We start from the raw sequence: 17,965 nt of genomic DNA, 5'->3' as shown, positions 1-17,965 counted from the left end.
TTGGAGGCTGTGAGGCTTCACTGACCTACTCAGCTGCTGACCTGAAAGGTGCTGTGCTCATCCTGCTGGGAGCTGCTCCATGCCTGCCTGTGCCAGATCGACATGGGCATAGCCCAGTGCTGTGGAACCAGCTGTGCCCTTGGGGAACCCAGGCAGCTGCTGCCCCAGCGTGGGTGACTGATGGCTCTGCAGATGGGCTTCTGCACACTTGGCTGAGCCCTGGCATGGAGCAGCCAGCTCGGCACAGCAGCAGATCCCAGACTTGCTGCCTCTGGCTGCTGGGGGCTGGAGTAGGGTGCAGTGGGTGGGGACCACCCCAGGAAGGGTGGATGCTACAGGGTGTCTGGTTTGTTTATTCCAGAAGTCCTGCCCTTTCTGACAATTCCATCCTGCCTCCAGGATCAGAGCAGGTTGCCAGGGGCTTGTTGTGATGCTGCTAGCCCTGTGGCATGGGTGCTGGCTTCCCTGAGCTCTGGATGTCCCTCCATCCCCATCAAAGCTCCACAGAGCCTTAATGGGAGGGTCTCAGCAGGGTCACTGAGACTTATTGCCACAGGAACAAGAGCCAATACCAGTCTGGGCTGGAGCCAGCCATGGGCCCTGCATGCCATGTCCCTGCCATGGGCACTACCAGGAGCTGGTTTTTGCCCCGGCAGCCCCTGGAATAGGGAGATCCTGTGGGTGGTGGGGCCCTTTGGGCTGAGCAGGGGTCTGATGCTGTCTCTCCCTCACAGCTGGGATGAGAGCAGCTCCATCAGCAGTGGCCTCAGCGATGCCTCCGACAACCTCAGCTCAGAGGAGTTCAATGCCAGCTCCTCGCTCAACTCCCTGCCCTCCACCCCCACTGCCTCGCGCAGGAACTCGGCCATAGCGGTAGGTGCCAGTGGCATCCGGACCCTTTCCGGCACCTCTCCCAGCTTTCCTGCCACCACCTCGGTGGGAAAGGGGCATGGAGGGTGCCAGTGTGCAGAAACAAGGATGGCACAGCCTGACTGCTGCGTCCTTCTCCCAGCTGGCTGATGTTCTCTGGGGATGGGTTTGGGGTGGGTGCCAGGAGTGCCCCTGACTCTGCTCTGCCCCCAGCTGCGCACGGACTCGGAGAAGCGCTCGCTGGCAGAGAGCGGACTGAGCTGGTACGGTGAGGGTGACGAGAAGGTACCCAAGAAGCTGGACTACGACAGCAGCAGCCTCAAGATGGAGCATGGCTCCTCCAAGTGGCGGCGGGAGCCCTCGGAGGGTGGAGAGGAGGGGCCCAAGGGTGGTGAGCTGAAGAAGCCTGTCAGCCTGGGCACCCCGGGCTCCCTCAAGAAGGGCAAGACTCCTCCAGTGGCTGTGACCTCCCCCATCACCCACATGGCCCAGAGCACCCTCAAAGTGGCAGGTAAAAACCAGTTTGGGCAGGGTCCAGCTCCTTTGACACAGAGACGGTTGGGTGATGTCTTTGTGTGCCTTCCCGAAGCATGTGGGCCATGGGATGGCTTTGGCTGTGCTCAGACCTGGAGCTGGGTGTGGGCTGGAAGGGGAGGCAGGGCAGTGTGGTGGGCTGCAAGCAGGCTGGGGGTCTGTGCCTGCCCCATGGTCTCATGTCCACACACCAGGCTGGGGAACCGTTGAGTGCACCAAGAGTCTCGCATATCCTTCCTCTGTCACATCTGCATCTCTGGTTGCCTGGGTCTTGTCTGGCTCATTCACTTCCAAATGTCCCCAAAGCCTCCAGGGACACTAACCTGTCCTTTCTTGCCCAGCAGGCAAGCCAGAGACCAAAGTCACCGACAAGAGCAAGCTGTCAGTGAAGAGCACAGGCCTGCAGCGCTCCTCCTCCGACGCCAGCCGTGACCGCACCGCTGATGCCAAGAAGCCGCCGTCAGGGCTTGCACGCCCCTCATCCTCCAGCTCCTTTGGCTACAAGAAACCAGCTCCTGCCACTGGCACGGCCACTGTCATGCAGGCTGGGGGCTCGGCCACTCTCGGCAAGATCCAGAAGAGCTCTGGCATCCCTGTTAAGCCAGTCAGTGGGAGGAAAACAAGCCTCGATGTCTCCAATGCACCTGAGCCCGGGTTCCTGGCACCAGGGGCTCGCTCCAACATCCAGTACCGCAGCCTGCCCCGGCCAGCCAAGTCCAGCTCCATGAGTGTGACCGGGGGCCGCAGCGCAGCCCGGCCGGTCAGCAGCAGCATTGACCCCAGCCTGCTGAGTACCAAGCAGGGCGGCATCTCAGTATCGCGGCTCAAGGAGCCATCCAAGGTTGGCACTGGCCGTGGCATACCGGCCCCTGTGAATCAGACAGACCGTGAGAAGGAGAAGGCCAAAGCCAAGGCAGTGGCACTTGACTCTGAGTGCAGCACCCTGAAGAGTGCCAGCTCACCTGAGAGCACCCCAAAAGCCCAGGCCAACCTCCCGCCAGCAGCCAAGGTGGCTGAGCTGCCCCCTACACCTCTCAGGTATGGTCCTTCCATCTCTGAGGGCAGCAGGTGCCTGGCACAGCTGTGCCCAGCACCAGTACCTGAGTCTCACCTGTTTCCTTACCCATTTCCCCTCTCCAGAGCAGCTGCCAAGACCTACGTGAAGCCTCCCTCACTGGCCAACTTGGACAAGGTCAACTCCAACAGCCTGGACTTGCCCTCCTCCAGCGAGCTGCACACCCCACACACTGCCAAGCTCCAGGACCTGCATCCAGCTGGCGGGCACCTTGCACCCTGCTTTAGCCCCAGCCCTGCCCCCATCCTCAACATCAACTCGGCAAGCTTCTCCCAGGGCCTGGAGCTCATGGGTGGCTTCAGTGTCCCCAAGGAGGGCAGGATGTACCCCAAGCTCTCCGGCCTTCACCGCAGCATGGAATCCCTGCAGATGCCCATGAGCCTGCCCAGTGCCTTTTCAGGGGGCAGCACTACCACCCCCGCCCCTGCTGCTGCACCTCCTGCCAGCGCAGAGGAGGAAGAGGAAGAAGAAGAGGCAAGAGAGCTGGGCTGGAGTGGGAGCCCCCGGCTCACACATCTGGACAGGTATGGCTGGAAGGAGGTTGGTGGGCCGCTGTGGCACCTTCATGGGCACACATTGCACCCTGCTGTTCTGCCATGTCCTTTGCCTGCTTCAAAGTCTCTTCCTGCTACATTTCTAGGGAAAAGCTCTCTGTCCCTGCAGAATCCCCATGGTTCCTTCCCTAGTCTGTGCAGGGATGTCACTGATCTTTCCTTCCCTTCCAGTGCCAACCGCGACAGGAACACGCTGCCCAAGAAGGGGTTGAGGTAAAAGAGCGCAAAACACTTTTGGGTGGTGCTGGGGCGGGAAGGGAAATCTTTCCAGGGCAGTGCCCCTGAGCCAGGGAAGTTGGGCTGCAGTGCAGTGGGCAGGAGCTGGACGGTGCTGGTTGATCTTACCGTGCCTGTCTGCGGCTCCCCAGGTACCAGCTCCACTCCCAGGAGGAGGCCAAGGAGCGGCGCCACTCCCACGCAGTCAGCGGACTCCCCGAGTCGGACGAGCAGCAGGAGCTGCCCTCACCCCCCGCCCTCCCCATGGCGCTGGTCGGGAAGGGTCCGCTCACCAGCATTGGTCAGTGCCCTCCGCTGCCAGCCCTTTCCCTCCTGCTCCCTCTGCTCCCTGTGTGATGTGCTGATGCTCCCCTGGGCGTTGCTTGTCTCCTTGACACCACCAACACCAGCACCTGGTGCTTCGGGTGCTGGATTGGGACCAGGGATGTTCATCACCTCTGCTTCAGGGTGTCTCATCACCTTAGGGCCTCAGGCCATAACTGTTCCTCTGGGGATGCCTGGCAGGGCAAAGGGTAAACCCTGCCCTGATCTGACCAGGACCTGCATGTTCCTGGAGGGTTTGGGGGGTCCAGGCAGACAAGTTGGGGCAGCAGGCTCCACTCCTGCACCTGCAGGTATTGGGCCATGGCATAGTGGTACCCACTTGTCCCTGGGGCGATGGATTTGTTTTTCAGCCCTGTGGTTACCTTGGTGCTGGTGTCCAGGTCTTCCCAGCATCAGCCTACCTTTTAACTTTCCCCAGCCCCTCCCTGCTTTGGGACCACAATCCCTGCTTCCTCACTGCATCATAGCTCTCGTGGATCACTCCCAGTTCTGCCTCCCCATTCTGATGGCAGGTACCCAACATTACTCTGACCCTGCTTCCTCCCTGCTCTCTCCTTCAGTGAGCCCCACTGCCACCACTACCCCACGGATCACCCGCTCCAACAGCATCCCCACCCACGACTCCACCTTCGAGCTGTACAGCACCTCCCAGATGGGCAGCACCCTCTCTCTGGCCGACAAGCCCAAGGGCATGATCCGCTCGGGCTCTTTCCGGGACCCCGTGGACGATGGTGAGAGTGTGCTGTGCTCCTGCCCAGGCAGAGGAGGCTGCAGAGGGTTGGTGGGGCTCCCTGCACCCTTGTCCCTTCCCACTGGTGCTGCCATGGCATTGTTGGATGGGTTGCTGTGTCCCATTCTTGGCATCAGAGCAGGGACAGCAACAGGGGTCCGTTGGACTCCGTGCTGGCATCAGCCCTGGGTCTGCCCTGACCCCCATGGGTACTCAGTGTCCTTGGGTTGCCCCCAGTGTGCTGTGACACTGGGGAGGAGGGGATCCAAGCAGACATGGAGGGCAGCAGAGCCCCCAGGTTTCCCAGAGAGGAGGATGCAGGTGGAGGGCACAGACTGAGAAATGGGCAGTGCTGAGCAGCTGCTGTCCCACCCTGCACCTACCCCAGGCCACCTCAGAGCCCTCCAGCCCTGAGAGCCCAGTGGCCAGCTGTGCCCTGACCTGTAGTCCCGGGGTGCTGCTCTCCAGGGCACCCTGACACCGTGGCTTTTCCTGTGTTGCAGTTCATGGATCGGTGCTGTCCCTGGCCTCCAGCGCGTCCTCCACCTACTCCTCCGTAAGAGCCGCCTCCGTGCTGCACTGCTTGGTGCATGGCTGGGGGATCCGGGTGGGACTGGGGGGGGCTCTGTGCATGCCTCTGCCTGCTGCTGAGCCTGTCTGTGCCTCGCTGCCCCTCTGACTGCCTGCCTCTGTCTGTCTGTCCCTCTCTGCTCTCATGCTGCCAGGCTGAGGAGAAGATGCAGTCTGAGGTGAGCCCACACCCTTTGCTCATGCCTGCCCCTGCCCCCAGTGAGGGCGAGTGCCTGGCCCCTCTCATCTCTCCCCTCTCTCCCCATAGCAAATCCGCAAGCTGCGCCGCGAGCTGGAGTCCTCGCAGGAGAAGGTGGCCACGCTGACGTCCCAGCTGTCTGCTAATGTGAGTCCCCATGGGAGCCCCTGTGGGGCACCCCACTCCACACCTGCAGGGCATAGGGCTGGTGCTGGATGTGCCTATGGAAGCCCTGATTTTTCATTCAGCCTTTTGCATCCCACACCTAGAAGTGGGTGCTCATCTGTCCTTGGGTTTTGGCCCAGATACGGGGGCTCACCTGTTTCTCCACTTCTCCCAGGCCAACCTGGTGGCAGCCTTTGAGCAGAGCCTGGTGAGCATGACATCCCGCCTGCGGCACCTGGCTGAGACTGCTGAGGAGAAGGTGGGTGTGTCGCGGTGCTCAGTGGGGCTGCTGGGTGCTGGACTTGAGAGATTGCCCCAAGGGCGCTCTTGGGGTGGGCTCTCCACCATGGGGATGCACTCCATGGCTCCCAACTCTGCTGCCCCAGGACACAGAGCTGCTGGACCTGCGAGAGACCATTGACTTCCTGAAGAAGAAGAACTCAGAGGCCCAGGCTGTGATCCAGGGTGCTCTAAATGGCACTGATGTCACCCCCAAAGGTAAGGCATGATGCTGCAGCCCTTCTTGAGCTGGGATGCTCCTGCTGGGACTGGCACAGGGCTCCAGGGCACACCCTCTTACGGGGGAGGTTCATCTGGAGGCAGGGTGCCATGGATAGCAGTTTTTCCCCATGATGCTTGAGCATCTGAAACCAGGAATGGACAGCCAGAGCTGTCACCATGGGAGGTCACAGTGCTGGCATGTAAGGGAATGGTTGTTTGTCAATCTTGAGAGACCTCCTTGCCAGGCCCTTTGCCAACAGCCAGTTTTGGCTGTTGGTATTGACTTTGTTCCCATAAGTGCTATTTCTAGCCCCAAAACCCCAGTGTGAGTGCAAGGGGCTGTCATAGAGATGGCCTGGGACAACAGCAGGGTGATGTGTGCCCTGGGTGTCTCTCTGGCAGTGCCCATTTGGTGTCCGAGTCCCATGTCATTGTTACAAGGTGGCTCCAAGAGTTCAGAAGGTGTTGGGTGGGAGGACAGATTGGGTGTGGGGGGACCATAGGGTGCTCTGGCTTTGAGACAGCTGCAGGTAGCTGATCCCTTCTTTCCCATCTCTCCTGCTTCTCTGGCGGACCCCAGAGCTGCGCATCAAGCGGCAGAACTCCTCTGACAGCATCTCCAGCCTCAACAGCATCACCAGCCACTCCAGCATCGGCAGCAGCAAGGACGCTGATGCCAAGAAGAAGAAGAAGAAGAGCTGGGTGGGTTGGATGGGGCACTGGCAGGAGAAATGGGGCTTGGGGAGCCACTGGCAGGGTTTGCTCAAGGTCAGCCCCGCAAACCAGCTGCTCTCAGTCTGCCTTGGCTTTGGAGTGTTGGTGTCCCTTGTCCTCTGGGGACAACAGTGGTGAGGAGAGTGTAACTGCCATGGATTTGTGTCTTGAATTGTTGGCTGGGACTTCTCGAGCCCCTTCAGGAGTTTCCCAGCCCTGGCCCTGCATGCCTGCTTCCTTGTGTATTCCCCCATGTCTCCCTCCTGCGCACGCAGGCTCTGACAGTGTGGAGGGCCGACACCTCGGCCGGGCAGCCCCTTCCCTGCACCAGGCAGCTCTGAGCTGGATGTGCAATTAAGTCTTGCTTTGTTTTGTTTCTCTTCCCCTATGCTGACCTCAACCCTTTTTTTCCAGGTGTATGAGGTAAGTCCAATCCACCTGTGCCCAGCCAGGGCCCTTGCTTCATTTCATGGGACGGTGCTCATACACTCCCCATCCCATCCATCCCACTGGCACTAACCCCAGCACAGGCCATCCTGGGTCCCCAGCCGGGCTGTGCCCAGCTTAGCTACTTCCTTTGATGTTAAGGACAAATATGCACCCACAAGGAGGGGCTTGAGCTGCCGTAGACAGCAGGAAAGGCTCACATGGGACCTGCCCCATGGATGGCAACACTTCCCTTCCTGCCCAGGGAAGGCAGGCACTCTCCTCAATTCCTGTGTAACTGGATCTTTTGGGATCTTTTGAGACCTCAGTGCAGCCTTGCCGGTGTCACTGAGGACACTGGAGTGCACTGCCCATGTCTGCTTCTCCAGGGCTGCCTGATGTGGTCTCAAGTGGCTCTGTCCCTGCCAGCACCCACATAGGTCTCAGTGCTTCACTTCTTCCATTATCATCAGAGCTGGATGCCTACTTTGTTTACACTGAAATGCAATGCTTTTGCTTTTGGGAACACCCTAGAGCAGTCTGCTGGTGCCTGTGGGGACTGGGACAGATCCTGTGTGTTCTCCATTCCTTCTTTTTCCCACCTTCCCTTGGAGCAGGCTCTGGCACTCCAGGGCACATGTTGTGAGCCCATGGTGGCTATCCTGCTGCTCTCCTACCAGCTGGTGGGACCCAGCTTGGGTCTAGTTTGGTCCCTATGCAGTGTCCATCCCCCCTCCCTGGACCCAGCCTGCTGCTCACCCACCACTGCTCTGTGTGTGCTGTGTGCATGCTGCATGCTCAGGTGAGACACCAGCATGCTCTCTGGAGGGCTGGCTGCCCCTCTGTGCTTCCAGCAGGATCCACGGGGCAGAGGGAGGTGTGGGGCAGGACCGTGTCTCTGCAGTGGCTGGAGCAAGGGACATCCCTGTAAATAAATGCCTCTTGCTGAAATGGCTGTGGTGGGGTGAATGTGGGGATTGGCCCTTCTTGAAGGACCAGGGTGCTGGTGCCATGCCTGAACAGCCTGGTGTAGGTGCTGGTGGGGAGCAGGGCTGGGAGACATCCTGACCAGGACATGGGTGCCACTCTTTGGGGCTCTGGTGCCGTCCAGGCTGGGGTGAGTGTTGCCCAAGGGCTGTGCACCCCATCCATTCGCTGTGCCAGCAGAGCAGGGTCAGGCTGCAGCCTTCCCCAGCATGGTGGTGGTGCCCCCTCTGTGGTGGGTGTGGTTGTACTGGTCCCAGCTCAGACTGTCTGTGGGTCCTGGACAGACAGGGCAGGACCAGGCCAGATGTCTGCTTGCGAGGCTGCACTTCAGACTGTCTCTAACAAGAACTTTTCCTTCTCCTGTAGCTACGCAGCTCCTTCAATAAGGCCTTCAGCATCAAGAAGGGCCCCAAATCAGCCTCGTCCTACTCTGACATAGAGGAGATCGCCACACCAGACTCCTCAGCCCCCTCCTCCCCCAAGCTACAGCATGGCTCCACAGAGACTGCCTCGCCCTCCATCAAGTCCTCCACATCCTCCTCCGTGGGCATTGACACGGCTGAGTACGTGGGGCCAGGGAGGGCCAGTGGCAGGGGCTGCAGGCTCCCGCCAGAGACACGTGTGAGACCTGGTCTCTCCCTTGGCCTAGGCTCTTCCAGGCCCACAGTGAGGGCGAGCCTGAGAAGAAGGAGGTGTCAGAGCTGCGGTCAGAGCTGTGGGAGAAGGAGATGAAGCTGACAGACATCCGCCTGGAGGCCCTTAACTCAGCCCACCAGCTGGAGCAGCTGCGGGAGACCATGCACAACATGCAGGTGAGGAGCCCTGCCTGCAGCCTGGCTGCTCTCGTACCAAAGTGCCCACAGTCCCTCATTCTCAGCGCTGTGCTGCACCCCAGAGTGCTGCTGGCCTACAGCTCCTTACCCTGTGCCCTACCTTGTTCTGCCCCAGCTGGAGGTGGATCTCCTGAAGGCCGAGAATGACCGTCTCAAGGTGGCCCCTGGGCCTTCAGCAGTGCTAGGTGCTGTTCCCAGCCATATCACCAGCACAGCAGCCTCCTCTTCACCACGGCGCTCCTTGGGTCTCACCCTTGGTCACGCCTTCAGCCCCAGCCCGGGGGATGCAGGTAGGGGTGGTAGAGCTGCTGGCAGATGGGGAAGGGCTGGGATAGGGAGAAGTGTATGTGTTGGCAACATGCTGCTGCTCACCTGAGTGAGCAGGGGATCTGCTGTGCTGCTGGTGCCGCTGTCAGCCACAGCAGGATTTGTCTCTGGCTGGGCATAGCTGGGCCCGGTGGCTCAGCTCTGGCCAGCACAGCCTCACTGCTCCGTTCCCAGACGTGTCCCCCATGGATGCTGTCAGTGCTGGCACCCAGAAGGATGAGCTGACACTGCGGATTGTGGTGCGCATGCCGCCCCAGCACATCATCAAGGGGGTAAGTGTGGGCTCCCTGGGGAGCCCGACCTGTCACTGTGTCATGGCCCTGACAGAGGGGCAGAGGATGCCTCCTGAGGCTGGATGTGGTGCTGCAGCACTGCACACTTCTGCCTTGGCTCCTAGGACCTCAAGCAGCAAGAGTTTTTCTTGGGCTGGACCAAGGTGAGCGGAAAGGTAGACTGGAAGATGCTGGATGAGGCTGTCTGCCAGGTCTTCAAGGTAAGAGCAAAACAAACACTCTTTAGAGAGCCATCCTTTGACACTGCTCCACCAGGCCTGCTATTCCTTGGCCCAGGTCCTCCCCAAGCTCTCTTGGAGCCGCTCTCTGCCAGCCCTCAGGGGCACTGACAGCCCTGTCCCTCCCCACGTAGGATTACATCACTAAGATGGATCCTGCGTCCACGCTGGGGCTCAGCACCGAGTCCATCTATGGCTACAGCATCAGCCACATCAAGCGGGTGCTGGACATGGAGCCGCCGGAGCTGCCACTGTGCCGCCGGGGCCTGACCAGTGTTGTTGTGACGCTCAAAGGTCAGTGTGGCAGAGGGGCTCCAGGGCTGTGCCATGTCCCTGCTATCTCGGAGTCTTGCAGAGTGTGAGTGGGACCCTCAGCCCTCCCCTGCCCACAGGCTTGAAGGAGAAGTGTGTGGACAGCCTGGTGTTCGAAACACTCATCCCCAAGCCCATGATGCAGCACTACATCAGCCTCCTGCTCAAACACCGCCGCCTCATCCTCTCGGGGCCCAGTGGCACCGGCAAGACCTACCTGACCAACCGCCTGGCCGAGTACCTGGTGGAGCGCTCGGGTCGGGACGTCACCGAGGGCATCGTCAGCACCTTCAACATGCACCAGCAGTCCTGCAAGGTGAGGACACACAGCAGTGTCCCTGTGGGCACTGCTGCCATGGTCCCCGTGGCTGTCGTGCCATGGCCCCACACATCACGCCTGACCTGTTTGTTCCAGGATCTTCAGCTGTACCTGTCCAACCTGGCCAACCAGATCGACCGGGAGACAGGCACGGCGGACGTGCCGCTGGTGATCCTCCTGGACGACCTCAGTGAGGCAGGCTCCATCAGCGAGCTCGTCAACGGTGCACTCACCTGCAAGTACCACAAATGGTGAGAGCCCCTCTGCGCGCCTCCGGTGCAGCCCCACGGCACACACATGCTCCCCCTGCTCTCACCGAGCTGGGCTGTGGGAATGAGGCTGCACATGTCTGCTGTGTCCACATCAGCTCTGCCTTGGGCAGGGCTGACTCAGAGGCTTTTTCTCATGAATCTTGTCTCTCTGTCACTCACTCAGTCCGTATATCATTGGCACTACCAACCAGCCTGTGAAGATGACCCCAAACCATGGCCTCCATCTCAGCTTCAGGTAGGAGTTGTACATCCCTGGGGATCATCCTTGTGGGGTTGCAGGGGACAGAAGCCATCTCTTGCACCTGGTTGTTTCTGTGGTCACATCCTGTGGCTGGGGACCCTGATAAGGAATGAGCCCCCAGGCCTGTCCCTGCCATCCCAGAAGAACCTGATATTCCCCAGCCTCAGGCAAATGCAGGGTGGGGATGCAAGGAGGACCTCAGGAGTGCTTGGGAGCAGGGTAGCTTGTGTGGAGACCCAGCCCTGACTCCTGGAGTCCTCCCCCAGGATGCTGACCTTCTCCAACAACGTGGAGCCGGCCAATGGCTTCCTGGTGCGCTACCTGCGGCGGAAGCTGCTGGAGTCAGACACGGACATCAACGCCAACAAGGAGGAGCTGCTGCGGGTGCTGGACTGGGTGCCCAAGCTCTGGTACCATTTGCACACCTTTCTGGAAAAACACAGCACATCCGACTTCCTCATCGGTACGGCCTTGCCTCACCTTCCTCCTCTGCCCAGGGCTGCGAGGAGCTCTGGGGACTGGGAACAAACCCTCCCAGAGGAGCTCAGGGGGGCTGATGTGTTCCCTGTGTCTTGCAGTCCCACAAACCACAGCTGGTGGGTGATGCACACAAGCATTGCTCTTCCCTGGGTGGTCTTTGTTCCTTTGGGAGCTGTCACTTAGGGGTGTCATCCAAGGCTGCCAGTCCTCCCAGCACTCTTCCTTGGGCATGGAGGAGCTGTGTTTTCCCGGGTAGATCCCCCCATGCCTCACCAGGCTTTTGGGGGATAGATTGAATTTGACAGCCCCCTTCCTTGCCTGGGAGATGCTGTCTGTCTGCTGTGCAGATGGTGCCTAGTCACTGTTCCCAAGGCCCCTTTCCAGCCAGGTGTGCCCACCTCAGTGCTGTGGGCCTTGGACCCAATGACTGGAGGAGGGGCACCCAGCTCCCATTTCTACTGTCTGCCTTCCCCCCACAGGTCCCTGCTTCTTTCTGTCCTGCCCTATTGGAATTGAGGATTTCCGGACCTGGTTCATCGACCTGTGGAACAACTCCATCATCCCCTACCTGCAGGAGGGAGCAAAAGATGGGCTCAAGGTAGCCAGTGCTGCTGGCCCATGAGAGCACAAACCAGTGCGGGGACACACTGACACAGCCATCATGGGTCAGGGGGAGAGGGGAGGCACTGGGATTGTGGCTGTAGGTGACATCTCTGTAAATCCCTGTACCCTGTGACTGTCCTGGGGGGCTCAGGGTGCCACATCGCTGGCTCTGGCATGTCCTGAGGGGGTGGCTGCCACTTGATCTGTGCCACAGGTGCATGGGCAGAAGGCAGCCTGGGAGGACCCCGTGGAGTGGGTGCGGGACACCCTGCCCTGGCCGTCAGCGCAGCAGGACCAGTCCAAGCTGTACCACCTGCCCCCGCCCACCATCGGGCCCCAGAGCACCGTGTCCCCCCCTGAGGAGCGCACGGCCAAGGACACCACGCCCAGCTCCCTGGACTCGGACCCGCTGGTATGCTGGCCAGCAGGAGGGGCTGGGAGGAGCTGGGCACAGAGCAGGGCGGGGCTTCACTTTCCCAGTTAATTGTCGGTGTAAAAAGACTGATTTGGGGATGCAGAAGCACTTCGTGCTCTGGGAGAAGCAGTGGGTGCAGGGTGGTGACACTGGCAGGTGGGCTGCACACCAGGACACATGCTGACACGCCAGTGAAAGGGCACTTGACACTCCGTGAGGCATCATGTCCACATGCAGAGCCACTGACAGGCACACGTGCTCCTACATGTCCTGATGTGTCACCTGGAGAGGCCACTGGCTCCACAGGTGACGCCACCTGATGCTGCTTTGGCACAGAGTCTTGAGCATTCCAGCTGTGCCCGAGGCTGGATCCTGGCACAAGGGAGGGATTTTGCAGCATCTCTGGGAGCTGCTTTGTCCTCTTGAGCTTCCCAGCATGGCTGATCTGGGAGGGCAGGAAGGGCCAGGTGGCCTCCCCAGTCACCTGCAGGCCTCCTGTCCCCCTCGGGCTCCTGCCATGCTCCTGTCCCCACAGATGGCCATGCTGCTGAAGCTCCAGGAAGCTGCCAACTACATTGAGTCTCCAGACCGTGAGACCATGGTGGATCCTGACCTGCAGTCGACTCTGTGAGGCCCAGATGTGCCAGCCCAGGTGGAGGGGAGCTGCTGCTGGGCTGCTCTCCTTTTCATTTGGCATCCAGGAGCGTGGGGCTGGCGTGCAAGCAGAGAGAAGAGCAGGGCTCTGGGTTGTCCCAGTGGAGCCTGGGGAAACTCAGCTCATCTGTGAAAGAGCACGAGTTACCATCTCCTTTCCCAACCATGGGGGTAGGAGAGTCCTGGTTTCTCTTCTTGGTTTTTTCTGTCTCTATTGCAAACTCCAGGGTTTTGGGACCAAGGCGACCGCTGAGGCTGAGCCCCCGCTCCCGGGAGCTGCAGGAAGGCCCCTGTGTGGGGCAGGGACCCCACAGGAGCCCCCTGGGCCACAGCTGGGAGCACAGGAGGAGCTGGGGCTGCAGGATGAGCGCATGGGCATGAGGGGCTCTGGCTCTCTCTGTGCCCACTGGGCAAAGCCACAAGAGCCTCCACTGTGGAGCTCCCCCCCCGTGCCAGCTGAGGGGAGCACGGCTCTCGCTGTTCTCTGTGCATTCCCTGTTCCACCTGCACGGCAGCCGCTGGGACCAGGACAGCCCAAAACCCTGCTTTTCTTACTTTATTTTGTTTCCCCCTTCCCCTTTTCCTTTGGCCAAGTCCAGACTTTGCTTTGGTCCCTTTTTTGTTCTGGTACTTTGCTCTCCTGGCCTGGAGCCTGTGGCCTGGTGCCTACTGCTTCCCTGGCAGCAGTGTCCTTCCCCTTAGGTTTCTTTTGCAGCTGTTGGTTTCACCACTCAAACCACCTCAGTCACAAAACTGGTGCTCTCTGGACGATCTCCAGTCCCTGAACTCACCCCCCGGGGCCGCACAGGTTGGCTGAGGTGGGACTTGGAGGCCAGTGTGGAGGCGGGTGGCAGCAGGAGGCTCCCAGAGCAGCCCCTCACATGGCAACTCCCTCCTCCTCCAAGGCACAGAGCATTGGGATGGTGTCTCCCACCAGCTGGGATGCCACCCTGCTGAGGTACTGGGGCATGGGGAGGCTGCTGCTGCTGCCCCATCCCTGGGCAGCTGGATGCCATCCCTGTCCCCTTGGTGGAGGGGGGCCCAACCAACCTGTCATCCCCTTGGTGCTGCCAGGCCTGGGGCTGTGGGTCAATGAGCTGGGGTTGCTCCCATGCTGCCTGCTCCCCCTGGCCCTGTGCCTTCCTGCAGCCTGGCAGGGTCTGTGTTGGTGCTCTGGGGGGACCTGGGGCTGTCATGTGTCCTCCTGGCCTTATCCCACATTGTCAAAAGGCCAGACTCCATGGAGAGGGTTGGCCCCGGTGCTGCTGTGGTGCCTTAATCTCTGGCCATGTGGGAAGGGGGCACGAGGGGCTTGGGGCAATGCTGTCACAGCCTGCCCCAGCTCTAGTGTCCTCTGTGCCCAAAGCCAGTTTCGCTGGGATGGAATGAAGGTGCTGGGACTGCTGCCTGCAGCACCCTTGCTGGCCATGGCTGCGGGGTGCCCTGCAGGTCTGCACTCCCATCCTGTGCCCACTTGGGCTCTGGGGGGCCCTTCCTCCCTGCTGCCCTCCAGCTCAGCCCCCACATTCTTCTGGGGCCCTGGAGAGACGTGAGGAGAGGTGACCCCAGGGCCAGATCAGCTGAGCCCACCCTGTCCCCAAGCTGCCAGGCTGGGGACGGGGCAGCCTCAGCCCCCTGTGCCGCAGCTGGTGTGGCCTTCAGGGGTGCCTCACACCCCTCTGGAGCGGGCATCTCCCGCAGTGCCCTCGGAGGCTGCTGCCACCTCTGCCTCGGTGCTCTCGGCCGGTGTGTCCTGCCCCGCCGCCCCATGGTGCTCACTTCTCCCCTTCCCCGTCTGTCCGACAGCTCCTGCTGCCGCCGGGGCCAGCCCGGCCCCTTCCCACGGGGATCTCGGGATCTCTCCCCATGCTGGCTCGGGCGTTAGGGCTTTCTGTCCGCCTTCTCTTCTGTCGAGGACTCGCTGTACATAGATCCGTCTTGGAACGCCCTGTGTGGGTTGGGGGGCCGGCCCTGCGCCTTGTCCCTGGTTTTGGGTTTTTTTTGTATTCTGTGATGACTGTGCTGTGCTGACTTCTTTTCTGATTGTATGAGACTCCGGCCCAGCAGCCACTCGAGGTCTGCAATGGGGACGCAGCTGTTCCCTCCAGCCCCTCGCACCCTCCCTGGGACTCTGGTGCCCAGGGTGGGAAGGGACTGATGCACCTCTGGGGGCTGCCCTGTGCCCAGGTGCCCTGAGGAGTCCCATGGGAGGAGGGGCAGCCTTGCCTGAGCTTTCTTTTTCTGACTCCTCCAAGGAGCCACCCAAACCTGGACCAAACTGTAGCCGTCCCCCACTGCTGAGCATCCCCTGGCCTGTGTCCTGCAGGTTTGCCCCGTCCCTCCCCAGATCAGGGCTGCCCCTCATCCCATCACCTCGGCCCTGGCAGCTGGAGGTGAGTGGGCAGTGGGGCTGTGATCCAGGAGGAATCTCAGGGGGAAGGAGAAGGGCAGTGCCAGCTGGTGGGCCCTGGGATCGGCTGGTGGGGGGTTTGGCTGGGGTTACCTGGCTGGAGGGCCCAGATCCTGATGGATTCCTCCTGGCTTACACTAAGCACCTCATGTCCCCAAGGCTGGCAGCTGTCTGGGGGCCAACCCCTGGCTATGGGCTGAGCCCCTCTGTCCCCAGGGAAAGGGTCCAAGAATTGCTCTAACTCATCCTCTTGCCACCTCCAAAGGTGCCTCTTGTCCCCAAAGGTGCCCACCACCCCACAAGGGTTTCTGTCACCTCCAGAGGTGCCAGTTGCCCCCAAAGGTGCCCATGGTCCCTGGGAGTCCCCCTGAGGGGCTGGAGGTGGGTGATGCCAGTGCCTCACCCTCCTGCCCCCTCGAGCTGCTGCTGCCTGGTGGCCTGAACCTTAAAATTTTAGCTTTTTTCTAATAAACAAACAACCTTTTTTTAATTAAATAAAAATTGAAATGGACAAATTCCTGTTCTAGATTATCTGTGTAATTGACTGGGTTTTGTGTTTCTTAACTGCATGGTATTCCTGCTGAGGGGTTTTATAGCACTTTTTAAATTTCTCTTTAAGATTTTGGTCCAGATTTCTACTCACGCCTGTCTGTTTTTGCTTTTTCCTTGCACCCTCCACGTTTGTAAACTCGCTCCATTTTATACCTGATGTTGAGACCCAGCCCCACGTTGTATATAGCTGCGGGAACAATCATAGGGAACAAACAAACACCATCTGGACTCTTTCCACGATTAGTTGTTTTTACTTCAAAGAAATTTTAAAGAAGCATAAAAGGAAGCCAGGAAAAGGCTTGAGGATATTCTGAAAAGACAGAAACAAATCCAGCCCTGCACCAACCAAGTGAGCTCCTGCTGCCCACACTGCCCGCACCAACTGGCATGTCTCTTCTCAGTCGTCTGTCTAACACCATTGGATTCAATAAAGTGATCTCCTGTACTGTCGGCTCCTGGTCCTGTGTCTGTGGCTCTGTCCCTGTGGGGCAGAGGGGGGTCAGTTGTACACATCATAAAATCGTGATGGTTTGGGTTGGAAGTGACCTTAAGCCTCATCTCGGTGGAAGGGACACTGCACTATCCCAGGTTGCTCCAAGCCCCTGGCCTTGAGCATTTCCAGGCATGGAGTGGCCACAGCTTCTCTGGGCAGCCTGAGCCAGGGCCTCACTTCCCTCAAAGCCAAGATTTCCTTCCCAATATCCCATCTAACCATGCCCTCAGGCAGTTTGAAGCCATTCCCCCTTGTCCTGTCCCTCCAGGCCTTTGTCCAAAGTCCCTCCAGCTCTCTTGAAAGGGAGAGGGACTGGAAGGGGCTCTAAGTTCTCCCCAGGGTCTTCTCTCCAGGATGAACATCCCCCATCTCTCCTAGCCTATCTCCAGAGCAGAGGGGCTCAAACCCTCAAAGCACCTACCCCTCTCCTTGGTAGTTGCCTTCCTGCAAAATATGGGAAGGGAGCCTTAGTAGAAAAGCTCCTGGGTTGAAATCTTAACTGTTTTGCAGGATGCTGGGAGCAGTTTTAGGGACTGGGGACCTCTCTCCCAAGGTCGCACTCCTGTAAAGTCTGGGGTGGGCAAAAATGCTCCTGATTTGGAATCCTCACCGTTCAGGAGGTGGAAAGCAGGAGGTCCATTTCCTGGGGCAGAGAGACAGGTCCTACCCCAGGCGAGCAGCGGGGGAGGAGGGGGAGGAGGGCTCCGGCGGGTGGGCGTTCTCAGGGCCCCTTCTGCCTCACCAGCTCTGATCTGATCTCCCATTTGAAAGGACATGATGGTGACAGATGCCGCACCAGCACAGGGGACAGAGGCGGGACGGTGTCCCTTGTGCAAACCCAGTCGCTCTGCCCTGCAGCAGAGCACGGCTGGAGGCTGAAGCAGGCAGGGAGGGCCCAGTCGTCCCGTGGCGTCTCCAAATCTGTTTTCCCCTCCGGAGAGCGATGCTGGAGCAGGGACAGATGCTTCAGGAGCCCTTAATTAATGACGGGATGGCGATGAGCTGTAAGGGGCTGCAGTGGCGGATCCAGGGCCAGGAGAGGGCTCTGCCCATCGGCTCCGCTCCTCCCGCAGGGCGAGTTCACACGAGTCCCGGACACGGAGAGTGGGTCCGGTTTCGGTGGCGCTCGGCCGCAGGGATGTGCCCGGTGCGTGCACTCGGTCTGTGCTGACTCCAAACCCTGTACAGGCAGCAGAGGGGGCAGGGGAGAGGCAGAAGGGTCCCGTGCACCGTGACTGTGGGAATTGCCACGGCTCAGAGCCACGGGGAGCGCTCCGAGCCATGGGGCGGGGGTGGGGGGATGCAGAAGGACCACACGGGGATGATGCTGACGCTTCAATTTCAGTCGGACTCCTGCGTTTGGGAACGCTCAGCCGCCCTTTTCAAGGGTGATGGGCAGGGAAGGGTCCCTTCGGTTCGGGCAACCCCGAACCCCCCGAACCCCCAGCAGCCCCTAGGTGCTGTTCTGGGGACATGGCCCCATGCAGGCCCCTTCCCCTGCCCGCGGTGGGAGCTCGTGCCTGTCTCTGTGACATTGTCGGGGACTGGTGCAAGCCTGGGAGGGGGTTTTGCTGCAGCAAAACTAGGGTGTGCAGAGGTTTTGGGTGATGCAGCTCCCATCTGGGCTGGGACCTCGGGATGTCCTCTCTGCTCCAGG

General features: G+C 60.1%; 1 protein-coding gene across 7 annotated transcripts in view; it reads left to right on the top strand.

The window, feature by feature from the left end:
• The window catches only part of NAV1 (neuron navigator 1), a 74,844-nt gene extending 58,584 nt beyond the window's left edge, over positions 1–16,260 (top strand). For 3 of the 7 annotated variants that reach the window (XM_072918747.1, XM_072918746.1, XM_072918741.1), the window contains 26 exons: positions 735–873; positions 1,084–1,381; positions 1,746–2,442; positions 2,545–3,003; positions 3,205–3,246; positions 3,402–3,550; positions 4,155–4,325; positions 4,828–4,880; positions 5,050–5,073; positions 5,163–5,240; positions 5,434–5,517; positions 5,645–5,756; positions 6,340–6,461; positions 8,253–8,449; positions 8,536–8,698; positions 8,835–9,009; positions 9,221–9,318; positions 9,444–9,539; positions 9,692–9,851; positions 9,950–10,185; positions 10,285–10,439; positions 10,624–10,695; positions 10,968–11,164; positions 11,661–11,779; positions 11,999–12,196; positions 12,735–16,260. In XM_072918747.1, coding sequence (XP_072774848.1) covers positions 735–873; positions 1,084–1,381; positions 1,746–2,442; positions 2,545–3,003; positions 3,205–3,246; positions 3,402–3,550; positions 4,155–4,325; positions 4,828–4,880; positions 5,050–5,073; positions 5,163–5,240; positions 5,434–5,517; positions 5,645–5,756; positions 6,340–6,461; positions 8,253–8,449; positions 8,536–8,698; positions 8,835–9,009; positions 9,221–9,318; positions 9,444–9,539; positions 9,692–9,851; positions 9,950–10,185; positions 10,285–10,439; positions 10,624–10,695; positions 10,968–11,164; positions 11,661–11,779; positions 11,999–12,196; positions 12,735–12,830 — 4,390 coding nt within the window. In that variant the 3' untranslated portion in view covers positions 12,831–16,260. The remainder of the gene's footprint in view (positions 1–734; positions 874–1,083; positions 1,382–1,745; positions 2,443–2,544; positions 3,004–3,204; positions 3,247–3,401; positions 3,551–4,154; positions 4,326–4,827; positions 4,881–5,049; positions 5,074–5,162; positions 5,241–5,433; positions 5,518–5,644; positions 5,757–6,339; positions 6,462–8,252; positions 8,450–8,535; positions 8,699–8,834; positions 9,010–9,220; positions 9,319–9,443; positions 9,540–9,691; positions 9,852–9,949; positions 10,186–10,284; positions 10,440–10,623; positions 10,696–10,967; positions 11,165–11,660; positions 11,780–11,998; positions 12,197–12,734) is intronic. The other 4 variants (XM_072918744.1, XM_041721336.2, XM_072918742.1 and 1 more) reach the window with 3 other exon arrangements.
• The last annotated feature ends 1,705 nt before the right edge of the window (positions 16,261–17,965 follow it).

This window comes from Taeniopygia guttata, chromosome 26 (assembly GCF_048771995.1).
Source record: "Taeniopygia guttata chromosome 26, bTaeGut7.mat, whole genome shotgun sequence".
NCBI lineage: Eukaryota > Metazoa > Chordata > Aves > Passeriformes > Estrildidae > Taeniopygia > Taeniopygia guttata.
This window is presented reverse-complemented; position numbering and strand designations above follow the sequence as displayed.